Genomic DNA, 22,140 nt, shown 5'->3' with positions numbered 1-22,140 from the left:
ATTCCATAGCTGGGGGTCGATCAGGGGTGAACGGGCGGCCACAGCTCGTGGGCTGGGCGCCCAGTAAGAGCGGCCAGGCCACTCCTCCCATCACCAGGGATGGGGCCACCAACCCCACGGACTGCCTCCCCACAACCCCACCCCACCCCGCGAGGTATCTGTGCTCGCAGAAACCCTGCCAGATGAGCGGCTGGCTATGGGGGGAGGGGATGCCTGCAAGATTTTTTTTAAGGTGCGATTATAAATACACCCTGTGGATCGCAATCTCAAACAAACTTGTCAATCTGGGCTGCAGGGGAAGGCGATGGAGGCAGCTTTGCATATATTTCGGGTGGTGTGACTCATGAGCATTACTTGTCTCCCCCAGGGAAGCAGCCTGCCACCCACAAGTCACTGCTGCTCTGGCACCGCCGGGATAAAATGAGCCAACTCCAACACCCCTGCCCAAGGACTCCCCTCCAGCCCCCTTGCTTTTGAGCAGGACTCCCGGCCATGGGGAACCCTCCCCTAACCTGGGGAACCTGCCTTAATCGTGTCACCACTACCCTGGCCCTTGTGCCTGGACACCCTCGCCCTCTCCCAACAAACAGAGCGCTGGCCTTTTGCTGCTGCAGGGATGGGGGTTGGGTGCACGTGGGGCACACGTGTATGGGGGAGCATGCTCAGTGCAGGGGTGCACCCATGTGAGGCCTGCGCCTCCTCTCCCTGTCACCCCCACCCCTCCAATGAGTCTCTCCGTGAAGTCCAGGAAGAAAGACCACCACAGAAAGGATCCCTATATGTTATATGCCCACGCCCTGGACACACACCTCTGGTGGCTCAGAAATACCGTTGATGTATACAACACTGATACCAAGTGGATATTTCTGCACACAGGCACAGTGTTCACTCCTCAGGAGGTCTTAAAAAAAAAAAAAAATACTGTCCAGATTCTTTTCTCTCTGGATGAAAGTATGGAGGACGGATAGATATCTTTTTAGCCCAGAGACGGGGATTCACTGCATGACCTCTGGCACCTGGCCGTCCATATTGTTGGCGGTGGGCTAGTCAGCAAGAGTGTGACCACACACACACACCTGGACACACAAATGTGGATACACGGGAGGACCGGAACGCACAATTCAACCCAAACAGACAAGCGGGTACCTCGAACCACAGCCCCTGGATAAGGGGGGCCCGGGGCCTCCAGCTCCTCACTCTTCTCAGATGCCCAAGGGTCACTGTCCCTGGGCCCGAGCTCCTTAGGCCACCCTCAGCCTCGAAAATGAAGGGGACGAGGCTGTGAGGCGAACTCGCAGCGTCTCGGCGGCAGGGGCGCACCTAGGCCCGGGCCGCAGGCGGCGCTGCGCGCTCGGGCCTGGCGGCGGCGGCCCCTTTAAGGGCCCCCCGCCCCCTTCCGCCCGCGCTCCCGGCTTCCTTTCTCCGGGAGGAGCGGCGGGCTGGGCCCGGCGGCGGGGCGGGTGTGCGGGCCGCCCCTCCCCCGGTGGGCCGGGCCTGCGCCGCTTCCTGCAGGAGCGGCCCGGAGCCGCGCAGGGGGCGGAGAGAGCGAGCGGCGGCGGGGCGGTGCGGGGCGGCGCGGGGCGGAGGGCGCCCGAGGGCGAGCGGGCGGGCGGGCACGGCGGGTTCCGGGCCAGCCCCGGGGGCGGACGGTTGGCCGGGCGCGCGGAGCCTAGCCGGGGCCTTGCCGGAGCCGGGCCGGGCAGCAGGGGCCGCCGCCGCCCGGGCCCGCCGCCCGCGCCCCCCACGCTGGCCCAGAGGGCTGCGGCCGCGTCGCCGCTGAGGATGTCCCGGAAGGGGCCGCGAGCGGAGGTGTGTGCGGACTGCAGCGCCCCGGGTAAGCGGGGCCGGGCCGGGGGCGGGACCGCGCACCGAGGCGCCGCCGGGCGGGCGCCAGGGCCTGGCGGGCGCGCCGTGCGGGGCCGGAGGGCGGGGCGGGGCTGGGGGCTGCGGCCTCCGGTCTCGGCCCCCGCCCGGGCCGCTGCGGAGCCGCGTCCTTGGAGGGAGGGCCGCTCGGGGGGCCGCGGTTTGCTCGCGTCCGTGGACCAGCGAGGAAGGACATTCCCGGCGCCGCCTCCCGCCCCTCAGCTGGCGCCCCCCACCCTCCCCCGCTCCCCCCGCCTTCCATCTCTGGATCCAAACGGAAGCGCCAGCCTAGGGTGGCCAGGAGGACTGTGGCGGAGGCCGGCCGGGCTTCGGAGGTGGGGGCGAGTGTGGTTTTGTGTCATCGCAGGGCCACCCCCGCGTCTTGCACCTGCTGCTCTCCTGGTCTGCGCGCCCGCAGGGGTGGCGGAGGGCAAGGGGCAGAAAGCCAGGCAGATGGGCCGGCGTGGGGTGGGGGTTGTCTGGATTCTGTTTTCTCAGGAGCAGACGGCGGGGTGGCTGCTCCTAGGACCCCCTGCCCCTGGCTCCCAAGGCTCCTCGCAAGGCCTGGTGTTCAGAGCCACCACAAGCTTGGGCATCGTCCCCTGAGGCGTCCCCAGGCCTGGTAACGGGACAACGAGCCTCAGCTTTTCCTGTGCTCCAGTAAGGCCTGCTTGGAAGGTGGCTTGGCCATACCCCAGCCTGGGCACAGACCTCTCTCCCTGTCCCCTAGCCCAGCCTGACCAGAAATGGGTAGGGAGCATGTGGAGGGGTGCCTACATTCCCGGGACCCACCTGGCTTTGTGGCCTGCCTCCCGGCTGTATTTTCCGTGCTGTTTCCCTTCTTCCCACTGAGTCAGGTCCAGGCTGATGTGAAACCCCCCTGACCTGCCAAAGAGGTGAGGAGAAATGACCTGGAAAGGCTGCTCCCTTCTGATGTGGGGGACACTACCAGTGATCGGACTCTGCAGCTGCCTTGGGGAAACGAAGCCCTGGCCCTTGACCATCCTCTTTTTAGAAAAGGAGCTATCTCCCTGGGAGACCTCCGGGCAGGCTCAAGGGGGATCCATGAAGTCCAGGAGGACTCTGGGCACAATTAAGTGGAGAGTGTGGGCTGCCGTTTTGTGGCCCATCACTTCCTGCTACCCTTTGGACAGGCCCAGGGCTTCCCTGGTGGCTCAGTGGTAAAGTATCCACCTGCCAATGCAAGAGACCTAGGTTCAACCCCAGGGTCGAGAAGATCGCCTGGAGAAGGAAACGGCAACCCCCTCCAGTATTCTTGCCTAGGAAATCTCATGGAGAGAGGAGCCTGGCGGGCTACAGTCCATGGGGTTGCAGAAGAGTCGAACACATCTGAGAAAGGACCCCAATAGGTTGAGACCCACAGATGCGCTGGTGGTTTCAGTGGCTCCAAGCTTGAGTGTTTGGGCACTGTGGGAGCCCGGCAGGTGCATGGCGGTCTGGGTGGCTGTGACCCTGAGGCCTCCTCTCAGGGCATGTCATGGTCTAGAGGTCCCTGAGGAAGCTGTGTGTCCAGGGATGTAGAAACTACTATTTCCTTACCCCCAACTGCAGGCAGGTCTGGGGGATTAAGGGCTAAGAGGAGAGCTTGCCTTCTGTGTGTTGGTCCAAGGCTGTTCTGCCCCTCTGCCGGGCTGCCCCTCTGCCCCGCGGAAGGAGAGAAGGAGCATTGGTGGGTTGGGAAGGTGTGGCTGGGAGGGGGTTGCTTAACAGACACTTTATCATGGAAACCTGGATTTTTGTGTTGCCTTTGTTTCTAGCTTACTCTCTGACTCATGGCAAGACTTTTCTCATACTGAGTCTCAGTTTCCTCAACTCTGAGGCCAAGAAGTTGGAGTAGAAATGGTTTTTGAGGACCGTCCCATCTCCAGTCTGCGGTCCTGATTCTGGGCAGGGGGACGCAGGGCAGCATTAGCAAGGCAGTTGTCCTTTCTCCATTGCCTTTGACTACTTGATTGGAAGCCTCTGGATGCCCGGTGGGCATGGGCAGGAGTGGTGTGTCTCTCATGTGTTGGGGTGCCTGGCTCCTATCCCTGGTCCTCATCCCACAGAGTCCTGTGTGCTCCTGGGAACCTCCCCACCCCCGGGCCCTGATCCAGAAAGCAGGTCAGGAGGAGGCAGGTGCTGAGGTGAGGATGTGAGGCGTGCAGGGTGCCGATAAAGTCTTGCTCACCCCAGCACCCAGCATGGTTTCTAGCACAGAGCAGGCATTCCCCCAAGGGATCGGAGGCTTCTCAAGACCCTGACTTCTCCTTGGGGCATTTTTCAGTCTGGGACCTGTAACAGCCCAGGTAAGAGGCTGGAGGGAAACTAGCAGTTTGGAGCCCAGGCCCAAAGCCCCCTCATTGGTGTGTGGTTCCTACCTGAAGTCGTAGGCCTCTCGCTGTATTCGGAGCCCTGTAGACCCAGCCCTGGGAGCGGGGTTGTTGTCTCTCTGTGAGTGGTGAATTTGCGGGGTCTTGAGGTAAAAGGTGAGATGAGCCTGACGCCAAAGAGCCCCATCCTCCTCCCAGGCCTGGGTACATGAGACAAGTCTTGAGTGTGTTGTGAGCGTGGCACGGCTGCCAGCCCTGGCGGCTGGTGCTGTCTCGCCAGGCACTGTCTGTGACCCTGCCTGCCTTGGGAACCCTGGAGGATGTGTGTCTCCCCCGTCCCGCCCGTCCACTCCACCTGCCGCACAGCCGGCTCATCTCTAAGGGCCTGCGTCTTGCACCCTGGGCCCCCGGGCAGCCCCCCGGCTCGGGCAGCCCCTGGCACAGACGTGAAGCCCTCACAGTGCCCATCTTAACAGGCATCTTGAGTGAGCAAGGCTGGCCACCAGCTAAAGGGGTCTGGGAACCTGCAGTTTCATTTGTCTCTTCATGATGTAAATTGTGGGCTGGGGTGAATGCTGAGCTTTTTGCTTTCACTGAGGTGTAGCTTATGTACCCCTGGAAAGGGAAGTGGCAACCCACTCCAGTATTCTTGCCTGGAACATCCCATGGATGGAGGAGCTGGGGGGGGGGTGATGCAGGGGGGACCTATAGTCCATGAGATCGCAGAGAGTCAGACACAAGTTAGCACACACTCACAACTTCTGTACAACAAAGTGCCTGTACCCTACTCTGTAGCCTGATGAGTCTTTACCTGTATACATACATAACTCTGTAGCCACAACTCGAATCCAGAAGTAGAGCGATCTAGAAGTAGAGCCAGCGCAACACTCTAAAGGGCTTTCTGTGTCAATGCCCTCACTGCCCCCCCTCCCCCACCCTGGCCCCCACAGGGAACCGCCACTGTGACCTCTGTCCCCATGGAGTAGATTACTCTTGCCTGCTTTCAAGATGATGGGCTTGTCCCTCTTGCCCGGGTGCCGAGATAGGAAAGGCTGGCCACTGGCTCCAGAGACCACTGGTGGCTTTGGGTGGTGGTATGAATTCCCCTCAGTAGAGGCGTCCATGGGCTTGGTGCTGCTTCGCATTATTCCAGGACTCCTGCCACCTGGCACACACATGGGACCCCTGTGCCCCAGTCCCACTGGGAAACTTGGCAGATGTTGAGGAGGTGGCCGCACCCCCTAACCCTCACGTTCCCTGTCCTTTCTGCCCCGAGTTTCGTCCTGGAAGCCTTTTAGCGGGCATGGGTCCCTTAATCTCAAATTGCAGTAGCCGTTTGACTTTCAGAACCCCTTCCTGGCCTTTCAGCTTCGGAACTGGTCTAGGTGGGGCATGGGGGCGCCAGCTGCGGGAGGCCCAGGCCTCTTGGGCAGAGGAAGTAGGGAGCAGAGTGACCCAATTATGTCACCCAGAACTGAGCTGGCACCGTTGTGCCCCAGACCAGGGCAGTGTTCCCCTACCCACCTGGTTCAGGTCACTGTAGGAGAGGGGGGACCCCTCCACCAGGCTGGGAGAGTGGAGAGTTGGACCCCTTTGCCCAGATCCTGGTCCCTGCCGCCTTCAGGGGTTAGCCTGTCTGCTCTGGCGCTGGATGGCTGGCCAGCCCGCCCAGGCCTGGCTCCTCCAGGAGGACCATGGGCTTGGGGTGGAGGCCTTAGAGCGGCCCATTTATGATCCTGGCCTGGGCGGCTCCCTGCTGACAGGAAACCCCACCATTTCAACAGGAGGAATTTGGGCTGCGTCATTTCCAGCTTCCTGCCTGGGCTGGCCGGAGGTGGCTGGCAGGCAGACCCCTGACCCAGTGGGGTTTGGAGCGGGGGAGGGAGCGTTTGTTGCCTGAGGCCAGACCGGTTGGGTCAAGCCAGGGCCCCTGTTTGCTCTAGGGCTCCCCCTCTTGGCAGAGATGGTGGCCCCCAGAGTCAGCCTCCGATGAAGCTGGGCGGGGGCACCTCCTGCACCCCTCTGTCCTATTTTGGGGGCAGATCCCTAAAACCTAGACCCAGAGAGCGGGGCCGCTCCTTCCTCTTCTTGTTTCTGTGCCGCGGAGGAGACTCCCATCACCGCTCAGGCTGCGCTGACTCAGTTTCCTCACAGCCCTGGGGAGCTCTGATGGACGTCCTCGCGGGGAGGGGCCTGAGAACTGCCTTCTGCTGGGAGAGGCTCTCATCACCCCTAGCCTGTCCCCTCCCCCAGTGGGGACCACTGTGGACAATTTGAGTGCTAGGGGCAAGGCAGAGAGCCAGCCCCCCACCCAACCCCCCAGGATGGGGCTTCCTGAGACAGGCGGGGGGGGGGGGGGGGGGGCTGGGCAGAGCACAGAGTCCTGGGAGAGCGTCTCCCTGCCCCCACTCTCCCGCCACACACAATGGCTGCTTTCTCCCCGTGACCTTTCTGCAGCCTGAGCTGTTTGCAGCTGTCTCCTCCCCGTCCCCGAAGGGGCCTGGGGTGGGAGGCATCTCTGCTGCCCTTGAGAAGGACCCCAGGAGCTCCCACCCTTCTCTGGTCCCTCTGCTTGCTTGCAAAGCTCACTTCTGGAAGAGTAGAGAGTGACTCCCAGGGCTCTGGCCCACTTGGGGTCACCCACTTTGGGGCTGCAAAAGCAGCTGGTGTGGACATCTAAATACCAGGGTTCACATCCCAGCAATCCCCCTCATGAGCTGGGTGGCCTTGACTAAGCACCCTGACATCTCTGAGACATGGGTTCCTTGACAGAGAAGCGGGGGGTAGTATTTCCCGCCTTGCCTGACAGTTGTTAGAGGCGCCATACTGATGGCACTCCCAGCTGGTCCCCAGTGGGTGCTCGGCAAGTGTTGGTTCCTTTGCCCCCTCCATCCCCCTTAAGCGGGGCTCCAGCTCACCCATCAGTGATGGTGGTGGGAGGCTGTCATGAAAAGGCTTCTTACCTGCCCAGGTGAGGGCAGAGGCGGGTGTCCCTGGAGGATGTGATGGGTCAGACAGGTGGACCAGTGACTCCAAAAGAAGCCTGGGTGCGGAGAGTTGTGGCACCGGTCCGGCGCATGCAGTCCTTGGGGACTCTTGCCTGCTAGGGGCAGGGCTAGGGCAGCAGTCTTGTTCCCTGGAGAAGCACTGTGGTCCTGGCAGCAGTGGTTGCAGCACAGGAAGCTGTGCCCGCTGAGGAGGCCCTGGGGACCACACCTCCCCAGGGCGCAGAGACGTGCAGGAAAGGGCTTGGCTCCATAAGTGGCCGCTGGAGCAAGCCTTCGGGGAGTCCCTCCCTCCCTCCTCCAGAGCTTAGCGCCCTCCTCAGTGGCCCAGCTCCCCAATCCTTAGGGGACTGAGTGTGCAAATTGTGCATGGAGCGCTAAGCACCGTGCAGGTCAAGGGCCGTGCTCAGAGGCTCAGCCGTGTCTGGCTGTGGCTGACCCTTGTCCCTGCCCGCCCCGCAGACCCCGGCTGGGCCTCCATCAGCAGGGGCGTGCTGGTGTGTGACGAGTGCTGCAGCGTGCACCGGAGTCTGGGACGCCACATCTCCATTGTCAAGCACCTCCGCCACAGCGCCTGGCCCCCCACCCTGCTGCAGGTACCCGAGGTGCTTCCTGTCTTTCCTCAGGGCGTGCTGAGCACAGGCACGCTTCCCCGTGCCCACACACACAGCTGCCTGGGGCCCCCCGCCCGTGGCAGAGCCTAGTCCTGCCCCTTGCCGCCTGGGCACAGAGACCACCAGGACTGGAGCCACACAGACCTGGGCGTTCACCCCAACTCTGCCGCTTCTGAGCATGCAGTATGGAGCTGAACCACTGAGAGCCTTCGCGTACCCACCACGACCCCTGAAGTGCTCAACCGGACCCACATCCTTGGATGGCCAGACTGGGTTGGGGGTGTGACAGTGCCAGGCACACAGTAGGCCTGTTGGTGCCGCTTCCAGTCCGGGGCTCGGAGGCATCTGCTGGTGCGCAGTGGGCATGCTCACTCTGGCGCCTCCTGCCCACAGATGGTGCACACGCTCGCCAGCAACGGGGCCAACTCCATCTGGGAGCACTCCCTGCTGGACCCCGCGCAGGTGCAGAGCGGCCGGCGTAAAGCCAACCCCCAAGACAAAGTCCAGTGAGTCAGGCGTGAGGGGTCGGGGGCTGCAGCCATGCGGTCAGGACACGAGCCTGGGAGGCGGCTGGGTGCCTGACTCCTCCCGCTCTGCTCCCCTTTTCCTCCTGCGTGCCCCGTGCAGCCCCATCAAGTCTGAGTTCATCAGGGCCAAGTACCAGATGCTGGCTTTTGTGCACAAGCTGCCCTGCCGGGATGATGATGGAGTCACCGCCAAAGACCTCAGCAAGGTTTGTGGGACACCTCGGGAGGGTACCAGGCCCGTCCTCACCCATGATGCCATCCTCACTGAGCCCTAGGTCCCCAAGGCAGCCAGGTCAGGCAAGAACAGTGGGCACAGTAGAAGGACAGGATTGCATGCTCAGGCCACGTGCGATCAAGGCCCCTCTGCTCCGAGTGCACATGCAAGGCTGAAATCACCCAGCCACCACCCAAGAGCCAGAAAACGTTGGGCAGAGCCTCCATTTTCTCATCTGTAAAATGGAAAAGAGAGTATCTACCTCGTGGACAGTGTCTGTTCTAAGCCGAGCGCACTGCATGCTCGCGGTCGGTCAGTGGTGACTGACTGCAGCTGTGATTCCTGGACGTGAACTGCAGCCCTCAGTCCGCCCTGACAACCTGACTACAGCCGGGTCCTGGGAGCTGGCCAGAGTCCCGAGGGGCCTGGACTAGGTGCTGTGGCGGGGAGGGGGAGGACACACACACCCATTTATTGCACACTCTGCTCCTCGCAGCAACTGCACTCAAGCGTGCGAACGGGCAACCTGGAGACATGTCTGCGCCTGCTGTCCCTGGGCGCCCAGGCCAACTTCTTCCACCCCGAGAAGGGCACCACACCTCTGCATGTGGCTGCCAAGGCAGGTCAGACGCTACAGGCCGAGCTGCTTGTGGTATATGGGGCTGACCCTGGCTCCCCAGATGTTAACGGCCGTACACCCATTGATTATGCCAGGTAAGGGCCGGCCAAAGGGTGAGGCTTTGCTGGGTGTGGGCAGTGAACTGAGGCTGAAGGGCTGAGCCGTGTGACCTCCCCACAGGCAGGCGGGGCACCATGAGCTGGCGGAACGGCTAGTCGAGTGCCAGTACGAGCTCACTGACCGGTTGGCCTTCTATCTCTGTGGGCGCAAGCCGGGTGAGCAGAGTGTGGGGCGGGCCTGGCGAGGCCAGGCAGGTGGGACCCAGACACACCCCAGCAGCAGGTGCCATGGTGACAGAGCCCGCTGGGGAACAGTGTTGCTAGGCAACTGGCTCCTGTGAAATCGCTGCAGGCTCTGGCTGCAGCACGTTGGGGTAGGGAGTGGGGGTGGGCAAAACTTGCAGCCAGTTCCCAGGGCCCTTAGGGGTGGCCTGCCCTCCTCCCTTCCCCTGTCCCTTCCGGTTGCCGAGTCCTGTTCATGGCAATGGGGTGGGCTTCTGGCTGATGAGGCCACCCAGCACCAGTGACTTGGCATTTTTATTTTTATTCAGATCACAAGAATGGGCATTACATCATCCCACAGATGGCAGACAGGTGAGTGCCCACCTGATGCTCCTTCCCAGAGGCTGCTGGGTGCCATGAAGATGCCCAACCCCCAGAACCCCCACCCCCAACTCTTCAGGCTTTAGGGACCTGGGACCCCTGCCCCCACCCCCCCTTCAGGAGTTGGAAGCACAAGCCTATCCCAGTCTGGTCTTCACTCCCTAATGCTGGGCAAGGCAGGTAAGAAATGTCCACTCAGCCTGTGGCCAGCACAGCCTGACCCCCATGGCTGTCAAGCACATAGGGCTTGAGTGCAAGAAACAGCCCCCCAACCCCCAAACCAGGAACTCTGGGTTCTGTTAGGGGCACTGACCCCAACTGTAAAATCTTTAGACAAATTTTTGCCCTTCAGTGAAAACGTGGTGGACCCTGGGAATCTGACTAACTTTGGGGTTCTGCCAGGCTTCTGTGGTGTGTTCAGAAATTGGGCACGGGCTGGGGGCACAAGGCCAGGAGAGGTGTTTTCCCCCCCTTGTGTGAGAGGCCCCAGGAGCCAAGGCTGTGGGGGACGCACACAGGATGGGCGCTGGCGCCACCTGGTGGCTGCCCGTGGTGGCCAAGCTGTGCCTGCTGGCCTGGGTCTGGAGAGGCTCCCTCCCGCTCTGAAGCCCACGTGGGCAGATGGCCGTGATCAGGCCTGGACCCCTCAGGTCTCTCAAGCCCCAGATCTCCTCTGTTCTGAGACCCCCGAAGACTCCGCCCGTTTCTCTGGTCTGATTCTGCCTGGTGTGTTTGCCTGCTTGTGTGTGTTCGTGTGTTGTAAACACACATAGGCGGGTTCTCGATGAGATGCACCTTTGTGGCGCCAGCTGTTGTTGGCCCTGTAACACAGAGGTACCTCAGGCGTGATCCCAGCCCTTAAGGGTATCACCATCCCGACAGGGTGGCCAGGGCCCTAGTCAACTGCAGTCCTGTGTGGGGAGTGTGGCCAGAGAGGCAGAAGCACAGGCGTGAGAATGCTGGGCGAGGAGCTGCAGGCAGACCGCGGCTGGAGCATGGGAGAGGCAGGGGATCCCTGGAGCGGGACTGGACGAGAGATGGCGGGGGGAGTGGCTGGTGCTGAGCCCCAACGTGAGTTGGGACTGTCGTGGGAGCAGTGAGGCTCTAACATGGATGTGTGGAGTCTGCTCGGCCACTGGCTGGCTGTGTAAGTGCAGACAGGCTCCTTAACCTCTCTGAGCCTTAGTTATCTTTCTGGGCTGTTAAAATTAAATAAGATAGTACACGCAAAGCATTAAGGTTTTTTGGTTTGGGGTTCTTTTTTTGCCACGCTACTTGGCTTATAGGATTTTGATTCCCCAGCCAGGGACTGAGCCTAGGGCCCAGCAGTGAAAGTGCTAAATGCTAACCACTAGATCACCAGGGAATTCCTTAGCATGTTTTTAAAGTGAGCTTTTTGTTGAAGTGTGCCATACATACCATTATTGAAAAAGCTTCTAAGGCCAGAATGGCGCAGCCGGATGTGTCCAAAATGCCCTGGCTTGTGGCTGAATAGAGGATTGCAGGGGCAGGACTGGACGCAGGAAGATGGGTGAAAAGTGCTGCCAAAGACCAGGCAGGAGGATGAAGTGGCAGCACCTGGGAAGGCTTGGCCGGGGCCTGAGAATGCAGGAGGCTGCAGGGCACTCCTAGGAGCTGACATTGGTGCAGGGTGACTGGGTCACGCCAGCCGCTGAGGAGTGGGCTGGGGGAAGACAAGCTGGGTTTGGTACCCTCAGGTCTGGCGTGCACAGAGTTGGGTCTGAGTGTGGCACGGGAGGTGTGTGTGCCTTGCTCCTGGGTAATTGCCACCTTGTCCTGTTCTTTCCTCTGCTGCCTTCTCTGGACTTAGATCTCGGCAAAAGTGCATGTCTCAGAGGTATACGTGCCTGCTCGGGGGCAGGCCCTGGAGGAGGGGCGGGGCAGAGAGGCACTCGATGTGCAGCACCTGGGGTGTCATCTCCCTGGGGTCCCTGCATGTTCGGGAGGTCACTGGCAGGGGCCTGGCTGCCTCTCACATCTGGCCTCTCCCCTCCTCCCTGTGCCCATCTCCCTCCTTCGTCCACAGCCTGGACCTGTCCGAGCTGGCCAAAGCTGCCAAGAAGAAGCTGCAGGCGGTGAGTCTGCTCAGACAGGGCCCCCCATCCCTGACCCTCTGTTCCTGCTACTGCCCGCCCTCTAGTCTCCTGCCTCCCACCTCCTACTGTTAGTCTGTGACTCTGACTCTGCCCTCCGACGGCTCCCAGGGGACGGCTCCCAGGGGACTTCCTGCGTCTCTACCCTTAGGGGCACTGACTGTCTGCCCTGGTCTCCCTTTCTCCTACCTCAGAGCTGGGCAGACAGACCCCTGCCTACCCCGGTTTCCAGTTGAGACGGGCGCGGGGGAGAGCTGGGCAACACAAGGGACACATCGTACAAGGCCCTGGGGCACTGGCTTGGTGGGCACTGGGGCTGAACTGACAGGGCCCGGGTCCCCTTCTCTGCCTCTAGCTCAGCAACCGGCTTTTTGAAGAACTAGCCATGGATGTGTATGACGAGGTGGATCGAAGGGAAAATGATGCTGGTGAGCCAGGAGGGCATGGAAGTCTTGGGCAGAGGGGACAGAGGCCCTGCCAGCTGGAGAGGGCTGGGACCTGGGTGGCTCTTTCGCCAGGACTAGGAAGAGGTGCCTGGCTTGGTCTGCTTGGCAGGCCTGCCCATGAGCCCCGCCAGCTGGGAGCCCAGTGGCCCCGGTGGGTGGGCAGAGCTGCCGAGCTGGAGGCAGCCAGCCTGCTCCTCTCCCCAGCCCCCTGAACCGGGGCTCCTCTCCACCCAGCAGCCGCCCTCTTTGGCTCTCTCCCCAGCCCTGCTCCGCCCCTCCATCCCTCCTTCCTGGCTATAGCAGATTCCAGCCCAGAGGCGGGAGGGAGTCTCCTTGTTCTGTTGTCCGTCCCCAGCTGGCCTCGCCTCCCTGGCCCAGCCCTGCCTCCGTGTCCAGAGACCACTTGTGTTCCGAATACCAGTGTTGGGGGCCCTGCGGGCCTGGGAAGGAGCTTGGAAGGCGGTGCTCCGGCCCTCCCTCCCCGGCCTGTCCCGCGGGCCCAGCCCCCATGGACAGTCCACCCCTGCCCCTCCCCCACAGTGTGGCTGGCAACCCAGAACCACAGCACCCTGGTGACGGAGCGCAGCGCCGTGCCCTTCCTGCCCGTGAACCCTGAGTACTCAGCCACACGGAATCAGGTGAGCCGCTGGACAGGGCCTGGGGCCATCTCTTCCCTTGCTGGGTCACCACTGCGGGCCCTGCCCTTCCCTTCTCAGCAGGCCATTGTTTTCTGCTCTTCCCCACTCCTGGCCGAGGCCTCGCCCTGGCCTCTGGCTCCGGGATGTGGGAATGGGGTGGAGGCTGTTCTTTTGAGCCCTCGGTGAGCAGCCCCTGGGTGCTGTCCCAGCCTCTGAGAGCTCCCCCAGGCCCTCCACGTCTGTATCACCCTGTGCTGGGCTCCTTGGATGGCCTGGCTGCTTTGTCCCTAATGCCTCACGTCAGCCACATGGGCCTCCTCACACCAGCCCGGCCCTGCCTCCCTCCCAGGGGCGACAGAAGCTGGCCCGCTTCAACGCCCGGGAGTTTGCCACCTTGATCATCGACATCCTCAGCGAGGCCAAGAGGAGACAGCAGGGCAAGAGCCTGGGCAGCCCCACAGGTGGGAAGGGCGTGGGCGCTGCTCCAGGGTACACTCCCTCCTGGGTGGCGTGGTGCACGGGCTGCGGGCCTGGGACCTGAGTGACAAGCCTGTGCCCTCAGACAACCTCGAGCTGTCCGCACGGGGCCAGAGCGACCTGGACGACCAGCACGACTACGACAGCGTGGCCTCGGACGAGGACACAGACCAGGAGCCCCTGCGCAGTGCCGGTGCCACGCGGAACAACCGAGCTCGGGTCCGAGAGCCACTCCGCCCCCCGCCCTGACTCCTCATATTCTGGCCCCCCAGCAGCGATGAGGGGGCTGACTGGCCCGTCTCCCTCTGCAGAGCATGGACTCCTCAGACCTGTCGGACGGGGCTGTGACGCTGCAGGAGTACCTGGAGTTGAAGAAGGCCCTGGCCGCCTCCGAGGCCAAGGTGCAGCAGCTCATGAAGGTCAACAGCAGCCTGAGTGATGAGCTCCGGAGGCTGCAGAGGGAGGTGAGGACGGGGCTCCCAGGCCCTGCTGGGTGGGGAAGGGGCACACTCCTGGAGGCGGCGGTGCTGCCTGGAGTTTCTGACGCCCTTCTCACTCTCAGATCCACAAGCTGCAGGCCGAGAACCTGCAGATCCGGCAGCCACCGGGGCCAGTGCCCACACCCCCTCTCCCCAGCGAGCGAGCCGAGCACGCACCCGTGGGGCCTGGCGGGAGCACCCACCGCAGGGACCGCCAGGCCTTTTCTATGTATGAACCAGGCTCCGCCCTGAAGCCCTTTGGGGGCCCGCCCGGGGACGAGCTCACTACCCGGCTCCAGCCTTTCCACAGCACCGTGAGCCGCCTGCGGGCCCCAGGGGGTTGGGGTGGGGAAAGGGTTGGGACCAGCGCAGGGCCCCCTGTGACCCCCCTGTGCCACCCCCAGGAGCTGGAGGACGACGCCATCTATTCAGTGCACGTCCCTGCCGGCCTTTACCGGGTAAGCAGGGCCTGGGAAGTGGGTCCATTCCCACAAATAGGTTCTGGGCCCCAGCGGATGCCAGGCTCTGTGCAGGACGCTGGGCACAGGGTGACTGGACACACACGGTCCCAGCCTCGCTGCAGGGAAGCCACAGGGCGGGGGGGTGGGGAGGAGGAGACTGACTCCAGCCCTGCCTGGGTTTCAGATCCGGAAGGGGGTGTCGGCCTCAGCTGTGCCCTTCACTCCCTCCTCCCCACTGCTGTCGTGCTCCCAGGAAGGAAGCCGCCACACGGTAACGAGCATCCCCAGGGCCCAAGGGAGGGACAGGCTGAGAGAGAGGTGTACTGGTGAGGTGACGGGGGTCCATGAGCACACCCTTGACCTGCCGCCCCGGCCCTGTGCCCTCCAGAGCAAGCTCTCCCGCCACGGCAGCGGCGCAGACAGTGACTATGAGAACACGCAAAGTGGGGACCCGCTGCTGAGGTGAGGCTCCGTGGGGAAAGGGGATGGTGGCCCCTGAGCGTCTGGGAGGGTGTCTGCAAGGGGCCTCATGGCTGGAATCCTCCTCCCTCTCTAACCCCAGCCTGGAAGGGAAGAGGTTTCTGGAGCTGGGCAAGGAAGAGGACTTCCACCCGGAGTTGGAAAGCCTGGATGGCGACCTCGACCCCGGGCTTCCCAGCACGGAGGATGTCATCCTGAAGACGGAGCAGGTCACCAAGAACATTCAGGAGCTACTGCGGGCAGCCCAGGAATTCAAGCACGACAGGTATGGAGGTGGGCAGAGGCTCACTCGGGCCTCGGGGGTGTTGCAGAGGACAGGGCAGGGACCAGTGCGCCGCTGTCCTGGGACCCTTCCCTCACTTGCCCTTCCCCCACCGCCCAGCTTCGTGCCCTGCTCAGAGAAGATCCATCTGGCTGTGACTGAGATGGCCTCTCTCTTCCCGAAGGTACAGGGGACAGAGAGGGGAGCTGGAGGGGGTGGGTGTGGGGAGTCTGACAGCACCGGCCTGGTTGGACCCCTGGACCCTCGGGGCCCCATCGTGGCTCGTGGTTGGTTTGGCGTCCAAGGCCCGACTCCTCCACAGAGGCCCGCCCTGGAGCCCGTTCGGAGCTCCCTGCGGCTGCTCAACGCCAGCGCCTACCGGCTGCAGAGCGAGTGCAGAAAGACGGCGCCCCCGGAGCCCGGCGCCCCCGTGGACTTCCAGCTGCTGACTCAGCAGGTGATCCAGTGCGCCTACGACATCGCTAAGGCCGCCAAGCAGCTGGTCACCATCACCACCCGCGAGAAGAAGCAGTGACCACTGTCCCCGAACCCTCACCCGCACCCTGGGACCTCACTGGCCGTGGGAGCTGGGCCACCCCAGATACTCATCCCCGCCCCCACCGAGCCGCTGGCCCAAGTGCCCTTAGCGCTGCCACTGCTCCCGGCAGCCAGGTGCCCTGGTGCCCGTCCCCCTCGAGCCCCCAAGGATGGGGAGGTGAGGTGGCAGGAGCTTCTGCCCCCACATTCCATGCACCCCTCCCTGTACATAGCCCCCTACCCCTCTAGCGTGCAGGGGCCTGCAAGGCGGCACTCCCAACCCCATGCCCTCGGGGGCACCCTCAGCCAAGGGTCGGGTGGGGACACTCCAAGCGGGGCAGCTCCCCTGATGCACCCCACCCCCATGAGCCAGTCCAGCCCTCCTGGGGGCTGAGCCGGGGGGGGGCATCCCCCCTTGTACATAATACCTGTGGATGTCCCCACCCTGTAGCCACCAGCCCCCTGCTGCTCTCTCCTTCAATGCCAAACGGCCCCACCTAGGGCACAGGCCCCAACCTGTGTCCCTGGGGTCCCCAGCAGCAAACACTGGAAAAGTCTAATTTTTTTTTTCCTCTCTTTTCCACCCCTTAATTTTAACGTTGTGGTAACTGAGTGTGCCTGTGTGTGAGTGTGCGGGGCGGCAGTGCCGTTCCAGAGGCCTGGCCCATCTGGGGTTTCGTGAGGGGTGAGGGGACCAGGGTTTGGCTTTGACGCCCCCCATCCTGGGGCCAGGGGCTGGGGGAGGGAACCAGCTGGGTCCTGCCCTCTGCCTCCCCTCATTGCTCCCCCCACTCATACCCTCTATGAACTTAAAGGAAAACCACTTCGCTCCATCTCTCTTCCCCTCCCTTATGGAGGGGGAAAGTGCCAGCTGGGGCAGAGAACTGAGCACCCGAGCCTGGGGCTGGCTCCCCGGGGTCCCCGACGAAGCTGAGAGCCCCTCCCTGTAACCTCTGAGAGGCCAGCGCCTGCGGTGTCTGGGTCCCTGCAGCCTGGGCTGCAGCCTGGGGAGGCAGATGGCAGCACCTACCAGCTCCTCTCCCTGCCCCACCTCTGTCCCAGGGGCCAGGCTCTACCTGTGTGGTGGTGGGTGGGCTGTCAAGACGTGTGTCATGTACATTTGTATCAAAAATAAATAAGTGACCATGTGCTCTTTTCTGATGCTTTGGGAACTGTGGGAGGAGGGATCAGGGAGGTGCAGACCTGAAACGGACCAACCTGGCAAAAGTATGAAGCTAGTGAAAACGGTGACTGCTGCAGCCCCCATACTGAAGGGGAGGGAAGCCCCTTGTCTTCTGTTAGCGGGGTCCTGCAAATAATGTTTCAGTAACTACCACCAGCGTCCTGCCACCTGCTCGCCCATGGTGGTGGGAAGGGTCTACCACGTTACTAAAACCAGGATCTGAGGCCAGGTTGGCAAGAAGCGGCAAGCAGAGGGTGCCTGACTTGATGCTGTAACCCCCTCCCTACCTCAAACACGACCTACGTGACCTAGGACAGTGTCCCTCGCGGGAGTGAGTCTGTCTGTGTGGCCAATGCACAAGCTCAACTCCAACCTCTACTAAAATAATTTAATAAAAACAGTTTTTGCAACGGAGGCTTGAAACTGCTCCTTTCTCTCGCCTCCTTCTCCCCCACCCCATTCCTCCCAGCAAACCACACACAGGATCAGCCCATCTGCCGCGCTTGGGCGTGACTGCTCCCTCGGGCCGCCAGGGGGCGGCCCTGCGCGCGGGCCACGTGGCGGAGGTTGCGGCCTCCGGTGGGGGGAGGAGCCGGACCTGCCTCAGCGGCAGGACTGGTGCAGGTCACTCGGAGCTGTCCCCGTCCGGGCCGCTGTCTGGCGTGGGCGGGAGGAGGGGTCTCCGGCGGGAGCGCTTGACCCGGCGAGGGGGCATCAGCAGCCTCCGCTTCAGCACAGCTATGGGCAGGAAGGGGAGCGGTCAAGGGCCGGGAGCCCCGGGGGCGGGGCTGGGGGTGAGGAGGGCCACATCTCACCAGCCACGGTGTCCCGGCTGTCCACCGTGGGCTCCCAGTAGATGCTCTCCCCGCGTCTGAAGTTTCGGTGCAGCCGAGTGCAGAGCGTGGCCAGCGTGAGCAGCACCAACAGGAAAGTCAGGGCCATGGCCGCCCAGGCGGCCTCCTCCGTGCGCGGGGTGGGGCCGCGGGCGGCCCTCGGTGGCGCTGCTGCCCGAGGGGCCGGGGAAGCCTGACCCAGACAGGCACAGCCCCCAGGGCTGTTCTGCCCTTTGGGCAGCTGAGCCTCCAGCCTGGAGCTGACATTGCTTCCTGGTCCCCCTAGCAGCAGTGGGCCGGTGGGCACAGACCCGGCATTATCGCCTTCTCCCTGAGGTCCCAACATGGGCTGTTTGGCCTCCAAGCTCCCTGGGGAAACAGAGGGGACCCTCAGAGCTGAGGGGGTGGGCTGGAGACCAAGGGCAGCCCGCAGCCCACGTCTCCTGGCACCACTAGGAAAGAGCTGCCCATGTCCGCTAGATGCCACCTCCACGCCGGGTGGCCGCCAGCTCCGCAGAGTAAAGGCCAAAGCCGGGGCCTAAGAGGAGAAGAGACAGCAGTCACCGCCTCCCTGCCCAGATAACCCAATGGCACCACCACTCTGAGCCAGCAACCCCATGACCGCCATGCCTGGCCAGCACCCCTCACCTGCACACACCCTCGACTACGGCACAGCCTCCCTCTGCCCAGCGTGGGCACCAAGGAAGGGGGCCCAGGAACAGTGTCAGAACGGAACCCAGCTTTCTCTCTCCTCTGCTTCCGCTGCTGCCTCCTCTTCAGCCAGTGGGCAGCCCGGACCGGCTCCACCCATGCCATCTCCAGTGCTAAGCCCCATGCTGCCAGTACGAGGGGCTACGAAAGGAGAAGGGGACTGTTATAGCTAAGTCGAAGCTGAGGAGCAAGCAAGCAGAGGCCCTGAATTCCCCCTGCCCTGCCCACGGCACTGCAGCCTCCACTGATACCAGACAATCACCTTTCAGCAAGCACTTACCCGATCCTGGGTGAGGCTGGAGTCAGGGGCCAGTGAGGGCTGGGCCACACAAGTGTGGGCCAGAAGGGCAAGCTGGAGTTTCAGCCAGGGGTGGGCACAGGGATGGTAGAGGAAGCTGATGTTCTCAGCCTGCAGGAAAGGCATGGAGACATCAAGCCGGGCCCAGGTCCCTCCTGAGAGTTCCAAGTTCTCCCATCCTGGGGAGTCAACTTCAAGGGACTCCCAGGATGACCAGATGACCTTCCCACCTTCTGGGCTTAGGAAAGGATCAAGAGCCCTGGATACTGGCGTGCATGCCCTCTTGTCTCTGAGCATTCCTTTCATCCCTCCTCTCGAAGCAGTGCCACCCCTCCAAGGTCACAGCTTCCACGACAACATGCGTGGTTAACCCTGCCAGACTCAGACCACTCTCTTTAGCTATGTTCCTCTGCACCTGGCTCTACAGGTCCCCACCTGGGCTGTAACCACCCCCCCAGAGAGAGACCGGGTCTTCTACGTATTGACCCGTCAATATATATTCAGTCTCCCCAAAGTATCCGAATACAGGGCACACAGGCAGCAGGTGCACAATCTCAGGATGGAAGCACTTCAATTATGAATCATTCTTTGATTGAGCTGACCTGATGCTCGGCATTTGTGCCGGAGGCTGTAGGAGATGCCAAAAGAGAACTCCTGGGCTCCGCTTGCAGGGAATACAAAGGAAACTCAGGGAAACAGGACTAATGCAAATGAACGAGCAAACTAATAAAGCTCAAAGTGATTAGCAGTTAAATTGTAAGAGACAATTTCAAGCATTACCTGAATTTGGAGAAGGTGATGAATAAATAAGGGCTAATGTGCTCAGGCAAGGTCTCAAGGGAGAGCTGACTCCTGCCCTGGGCCTTGAAGAAGGGTGGGGATGGATGGCAGGAGGGCAGGGAGCTGACCCCCTTCAAGTCAGGTCAGGCCAGGTATAGAGGGGAAGGAGCCTCGCACTCATGGGTGGTGAGCAGATCAACACAACTGAAGGGGAACCAAAGCTGTGGATAGGTTAGACAAGGCTTACTGAACCAGGTAGAGCCAGAAAAACCAGATAGGGGGGTGGGGCCACGATAAGGTGGGAAATGAGGAGCCAGTGGTTTCTGAACAGTTTGCAATGAAAAGGGCTGTTTGGGGAAAGGAAACGGATAGGCAGCATGAGCTCTGCTGGCCTGGAGATATTACAAGGATCAAAAATAGGTATTTCAAAAGGAAAACCAAAGGGACAGAGAAGCTATCCAACCACTGGCAGTGAAACACGCAGGCACACAAGGTGAACCCAAGGTCTGGTCGGTAACCTGAAGTACACACACTCCTTGTTGTTGTTTAGTTGCTAAGTCGTGCCTGACTCTTTTTGACCCCATGGACGATAGCCCACCAGACTCCTCTGTCCGTGGGATTTCCCACGCAAGAATACTGGAGTGGGTCGCCATTTCCTTCCCCAGGGGATCTTCCCAGCCCCAGGGATTGAACCCACGTCTCCTGCATTGCAGGTGGGTTCTTTACCGCTGAGCCACCAGGGAAGCCCATTACACACTCACACACTCCTGACAGCTTCCTGTTTCCCAAAGTGCTATCCCACACAATTTGTTTACTCCTCATGGGGAGCATGTGTGCTCAGTTGTGACCACCCTGGGCTGTAGCCTGCCAGGCTCCTCTGTTCATGGAATTTTCCAGGGAAGAATACTGGAGTGGGTTACCATTTCCTACTCCAGGGGATCTTCCTGACCCAGGGATTGAACCCACATCTCTTGTGTATCCTGCATTGACAGGTGGATTCTTTACCACCAGTGCCACCTGGGAAGCCCATAATAACCACTAAGAACCTCTCTCACAGAAAAGCAGGGTCCAGAGAAGTCAGCGGACTTCCAAAGTCACACAGCAGAACTAGAGCACAGGTTGTTTCCTCCTAGGACTCTCAACCCCCTTGCAGCCTCCTGCCCACACAGCCAGCTACTCAATAGCATTCCTGACACCTCGCTGCAGAAGACAGAGGCCTAAGCTCACTGTCCTGGGACTAAGAGCACTGTTTCCTCCTGGAATGGGGAGCAGTGAGGAATGGAGCTAGTGAGCAGAAGAGATGGAGCCTGCAAGGCGTTGGCTGTTTCCAGCACAGACCCCAAGGATGCCTCCTGCTTTTACTCACCTGCTGTGGCCGCATCTGTGAGCAGGTCACTCTTGGTGACACCTGTACCAGGGAGACAAGAGAACTGAGAGGCCCCGGGGGACTCCGCTGGGGAGGTGGGGATGGGACACGACAGCAGGCCCGTGCTGTCAAGTTGGGATGGTGACGCTGGTGACTAGGGCCGGAGGAACAAGGTGCTCAGAGGATGGTTGTGGAGGGCACCGCGAGGCCAGGGCGGGACTGCGCTACCCCTTCACACTCCTCTCTCCCACCGCCCTCCAGGCTCCCACCTGTGGGGGCAGAGGCCACAGGCCCTCGGGACAACGGGCTCCCGCCTCCTCCGCCGCCGGTTCAGCCACCACCTGTGGGTTCAAGGCGCAGAAGAGCTGGGTCGTTTGGCCTCGGAGAGGGCTCTGCCGTCTCCCTCCCAGGCCCAGCACTCCAAGGGAGAACTCCGAGTCCCCCTCTCGGCACGCCCCTCCTTCGGGCAAAGCACTTGGAGACCCCGGGCCGAAGGCTTCTCGGCAGCGGGTCGCCTTACCTCACGGGGACTCAGGAGTCCTGCCAGGGCGGCCAGGAGCAACAGCTGGGGCGGCGGCGGAGGAGGCGCCATCCCAGCCCGCCCCAGGCCGGCCAGCCGGCCGCCCAGCCAACAACGGAACGCTCGCCGCCTGGGCCTGCCCCCGCGCACCCACGCCACCCGCGTGCCCACGTAGACCCCGGGCTCGCGCGCGCGGGTCTGGCCCGATCCCAGACCGCGCGCCTTGACTCCCCGGGCTCGCGCGCCCCGGGCCTCGCCCCGCCCCGGCCTCGCCCCCCGCCCGCCCCGGCCTCGCCCCGCCCCGGCCTCGCCCCGCCCCCGCGGCTCCGGGCGGCTCTGCTGGGTCCCCGCCCCGCCCCTGGGCCCGCCCACAGCCCGGGCCGCGCGCGCACGCGTCCTCCTGCCCAAGCGGGACAAGTCATCTGGAAGCGGGTCCTTAGCGCACCGCGCAGCGAGACAGCCGGGACCACCTCCCTCACCCCGAAACTGGTCCCAGCGGGTTTCCGCGGCCTGCAGGGCTCAGCTGCAGCTCCTGGGTGGGATCGCGGAGCGGGAAGGAGGGCGGGAAGTGGGACTCCTGTGAACTAGGTGGCTCAGGAGAGGAGACGCGTCCGCTCCTTCGGCAAACCCGCTTCAGATTCATCATTATGACTGCCTCTGGAAGAGGGGCAGAATCCTGAAATACAAGCTGCGGAAAGGAGAGGGTCCCCACTGCTCC

The 22,140-nt window shown here is 62.3% G+C and overlaps 2 protein-coding genes across 5 annotated transcripts; one reads left to right on the top strand and one right to left on the bottom strand.

The window, feature by feature from the left end:
* GIT1 (GIT ArfGAP 1) lies at positions 1,577-16,879 on the top strand. Of its 3 annotated transcripts, none has more exons than XM_018064346.1 (21): positions 1,577-1,834; positions 7,664-7,797; positions 8,209-8,321; positions 8,443-8,548; positions 9,053-9,270; positions 9,356-9,450; positions 9,786-9,828; positions 11,669-11,695; positions 11,885-11,933; positions 12,307-12,379; positions 12,938-13,035; positions 13,385-13,496; positions 13,598-13,731; positions 13,824-13,976; positions 14,075-14,305; positions 14,396-14,449; positions 14,637-14,723; positions 14,841-14,914; positions 15,015-15,197; positions 15,315-15,378; positions 15,517-16,879. In XM_018064346.1, exons 1-21 carry the CDS (start codon positions 1,783-1,785, stop codon positions 15,727-15,729), a joined length of 2,313 nt encoding a protein of 770 aa, XP_017919835.1. In that variant the 5' UTR covers positions 1,577-1,782; the 3' UTR covers positions 15,730-16,879. The 3 variants fall into 3 exon arrangements, with proteins under 3 accessions (XP_017919835.1, XP_017919836.1, XP_017919837.1); XM_018064348.1 differs by having other exon boundaries at positions 1,619-1,834; positions 14,706-14,723; XM_018064347.1 differs by lacking the exon at positions 11,669-11,695.
* Positions 17,282-22,024, bottom strand: TP53I13 (tumor protein p53 inducible protein 13). Of its 2 annotated transcripts, none has more exons than XM_018064350.1 (7): positions 21,423-21,666; positions 21,172-21,243; positions 20,903-20,944; positions 18,739-18,867; positions 18,396-18,599; positions 17,730-18,285; positions 17,282-17,652 (listed from the first exon to the last, which is right to left on the bottom strand). In XM_018064350.1, the coding sequence occupies exons 1-7, from the start codon at positions 21,492-21,494 to the stop codon at positions 17,540-17,542; spliced, it is 1,188 nt and encodes a 395-aa protein (XP_017919839.1). In that variant the 5' UTR covers positions 21,495-21,666; the 3' UTR covers positions 17,282-17,539. The 2 variants fall into 2 exon arrangements, with proteins under 2 accessions (XP_017919839.1, XP_017919840.1); XM_018064351.1 differs by lacking the exon at positions 21,423-21,666 and adding an exon at positions 21,902-22,024 and having other exon boundaries at positions 17,288-17,652.

This window comes from Capra hircus, chromosome 19 (genome assembly GCF_001704415.2).
Source record: "Capra hircus breed San Clemente chromosome 19, ASM170441v1, whole genome shotgun sequence".
In the NCBI taxonomy this organism is placed as follows: domain Eukaryota; kingdom Metazoa; phylum Chordata; class Mammalia; order Artiodactyla; family Bovidae; genus Capra; species Capra hircus.
This window is presented reverse-complemented; position numbering and strand designations above follow the sequence as displayed.

What these genes read in the sequence shown, in the direction of transcription:
- GIT1 (XM_018064346.1), top strand. Translation starts at nt 1,783, where the DNA reads ATGTCCCGGAAGGGGCCGCGAGCGGAGGTGTGTGCGGACTGCAGCGCC. An exon ending in GGCCCCCCACCCTGCTGCAG is followed by an intron (nt 7,798 to 8,208) that starts GTACCCGAGGTG and finishes TCCTGCCCACAG; the next exon opens with ATGGTGCACACGCTCGCCAG. An exon ending in ACTCAGCCACACGGAATCAG is followed by an intron (nt 13,036 to 13,384) that starts GTGAGCCGCTGG and finishes CCTCCCTCCCAG; the next exon opens with GGGCGACAGAAGCTGGCCCG.
- TP53I13 (XM_018064350.1), bottom strand. Translation starts at nt 21,494, where the DNA reads ATGGCGCCTCCTCCGCCGCCGCCCCAGCTGTTGCTCCTGGCCGCCCTG. An exon ending in CCAGCCTCACCCAGGATCGG is followed by an intron (nt 18,600 to 18,738) that starts GTAAGTGCTTGC and finishes CTCCTTTCGTAG; the next exon opens with CCCCTCGTACTGGCAGCATG. An exon ending in GTAGTCGAGGGTGTGTGCAG is followed by an intron (nt 18,286 to 18,395) that starts GTGAGGGGTGCT and finishes TTCTCCTCTTAG; the next exon opens with GCCCCGGCTTTGGCCTTTAC.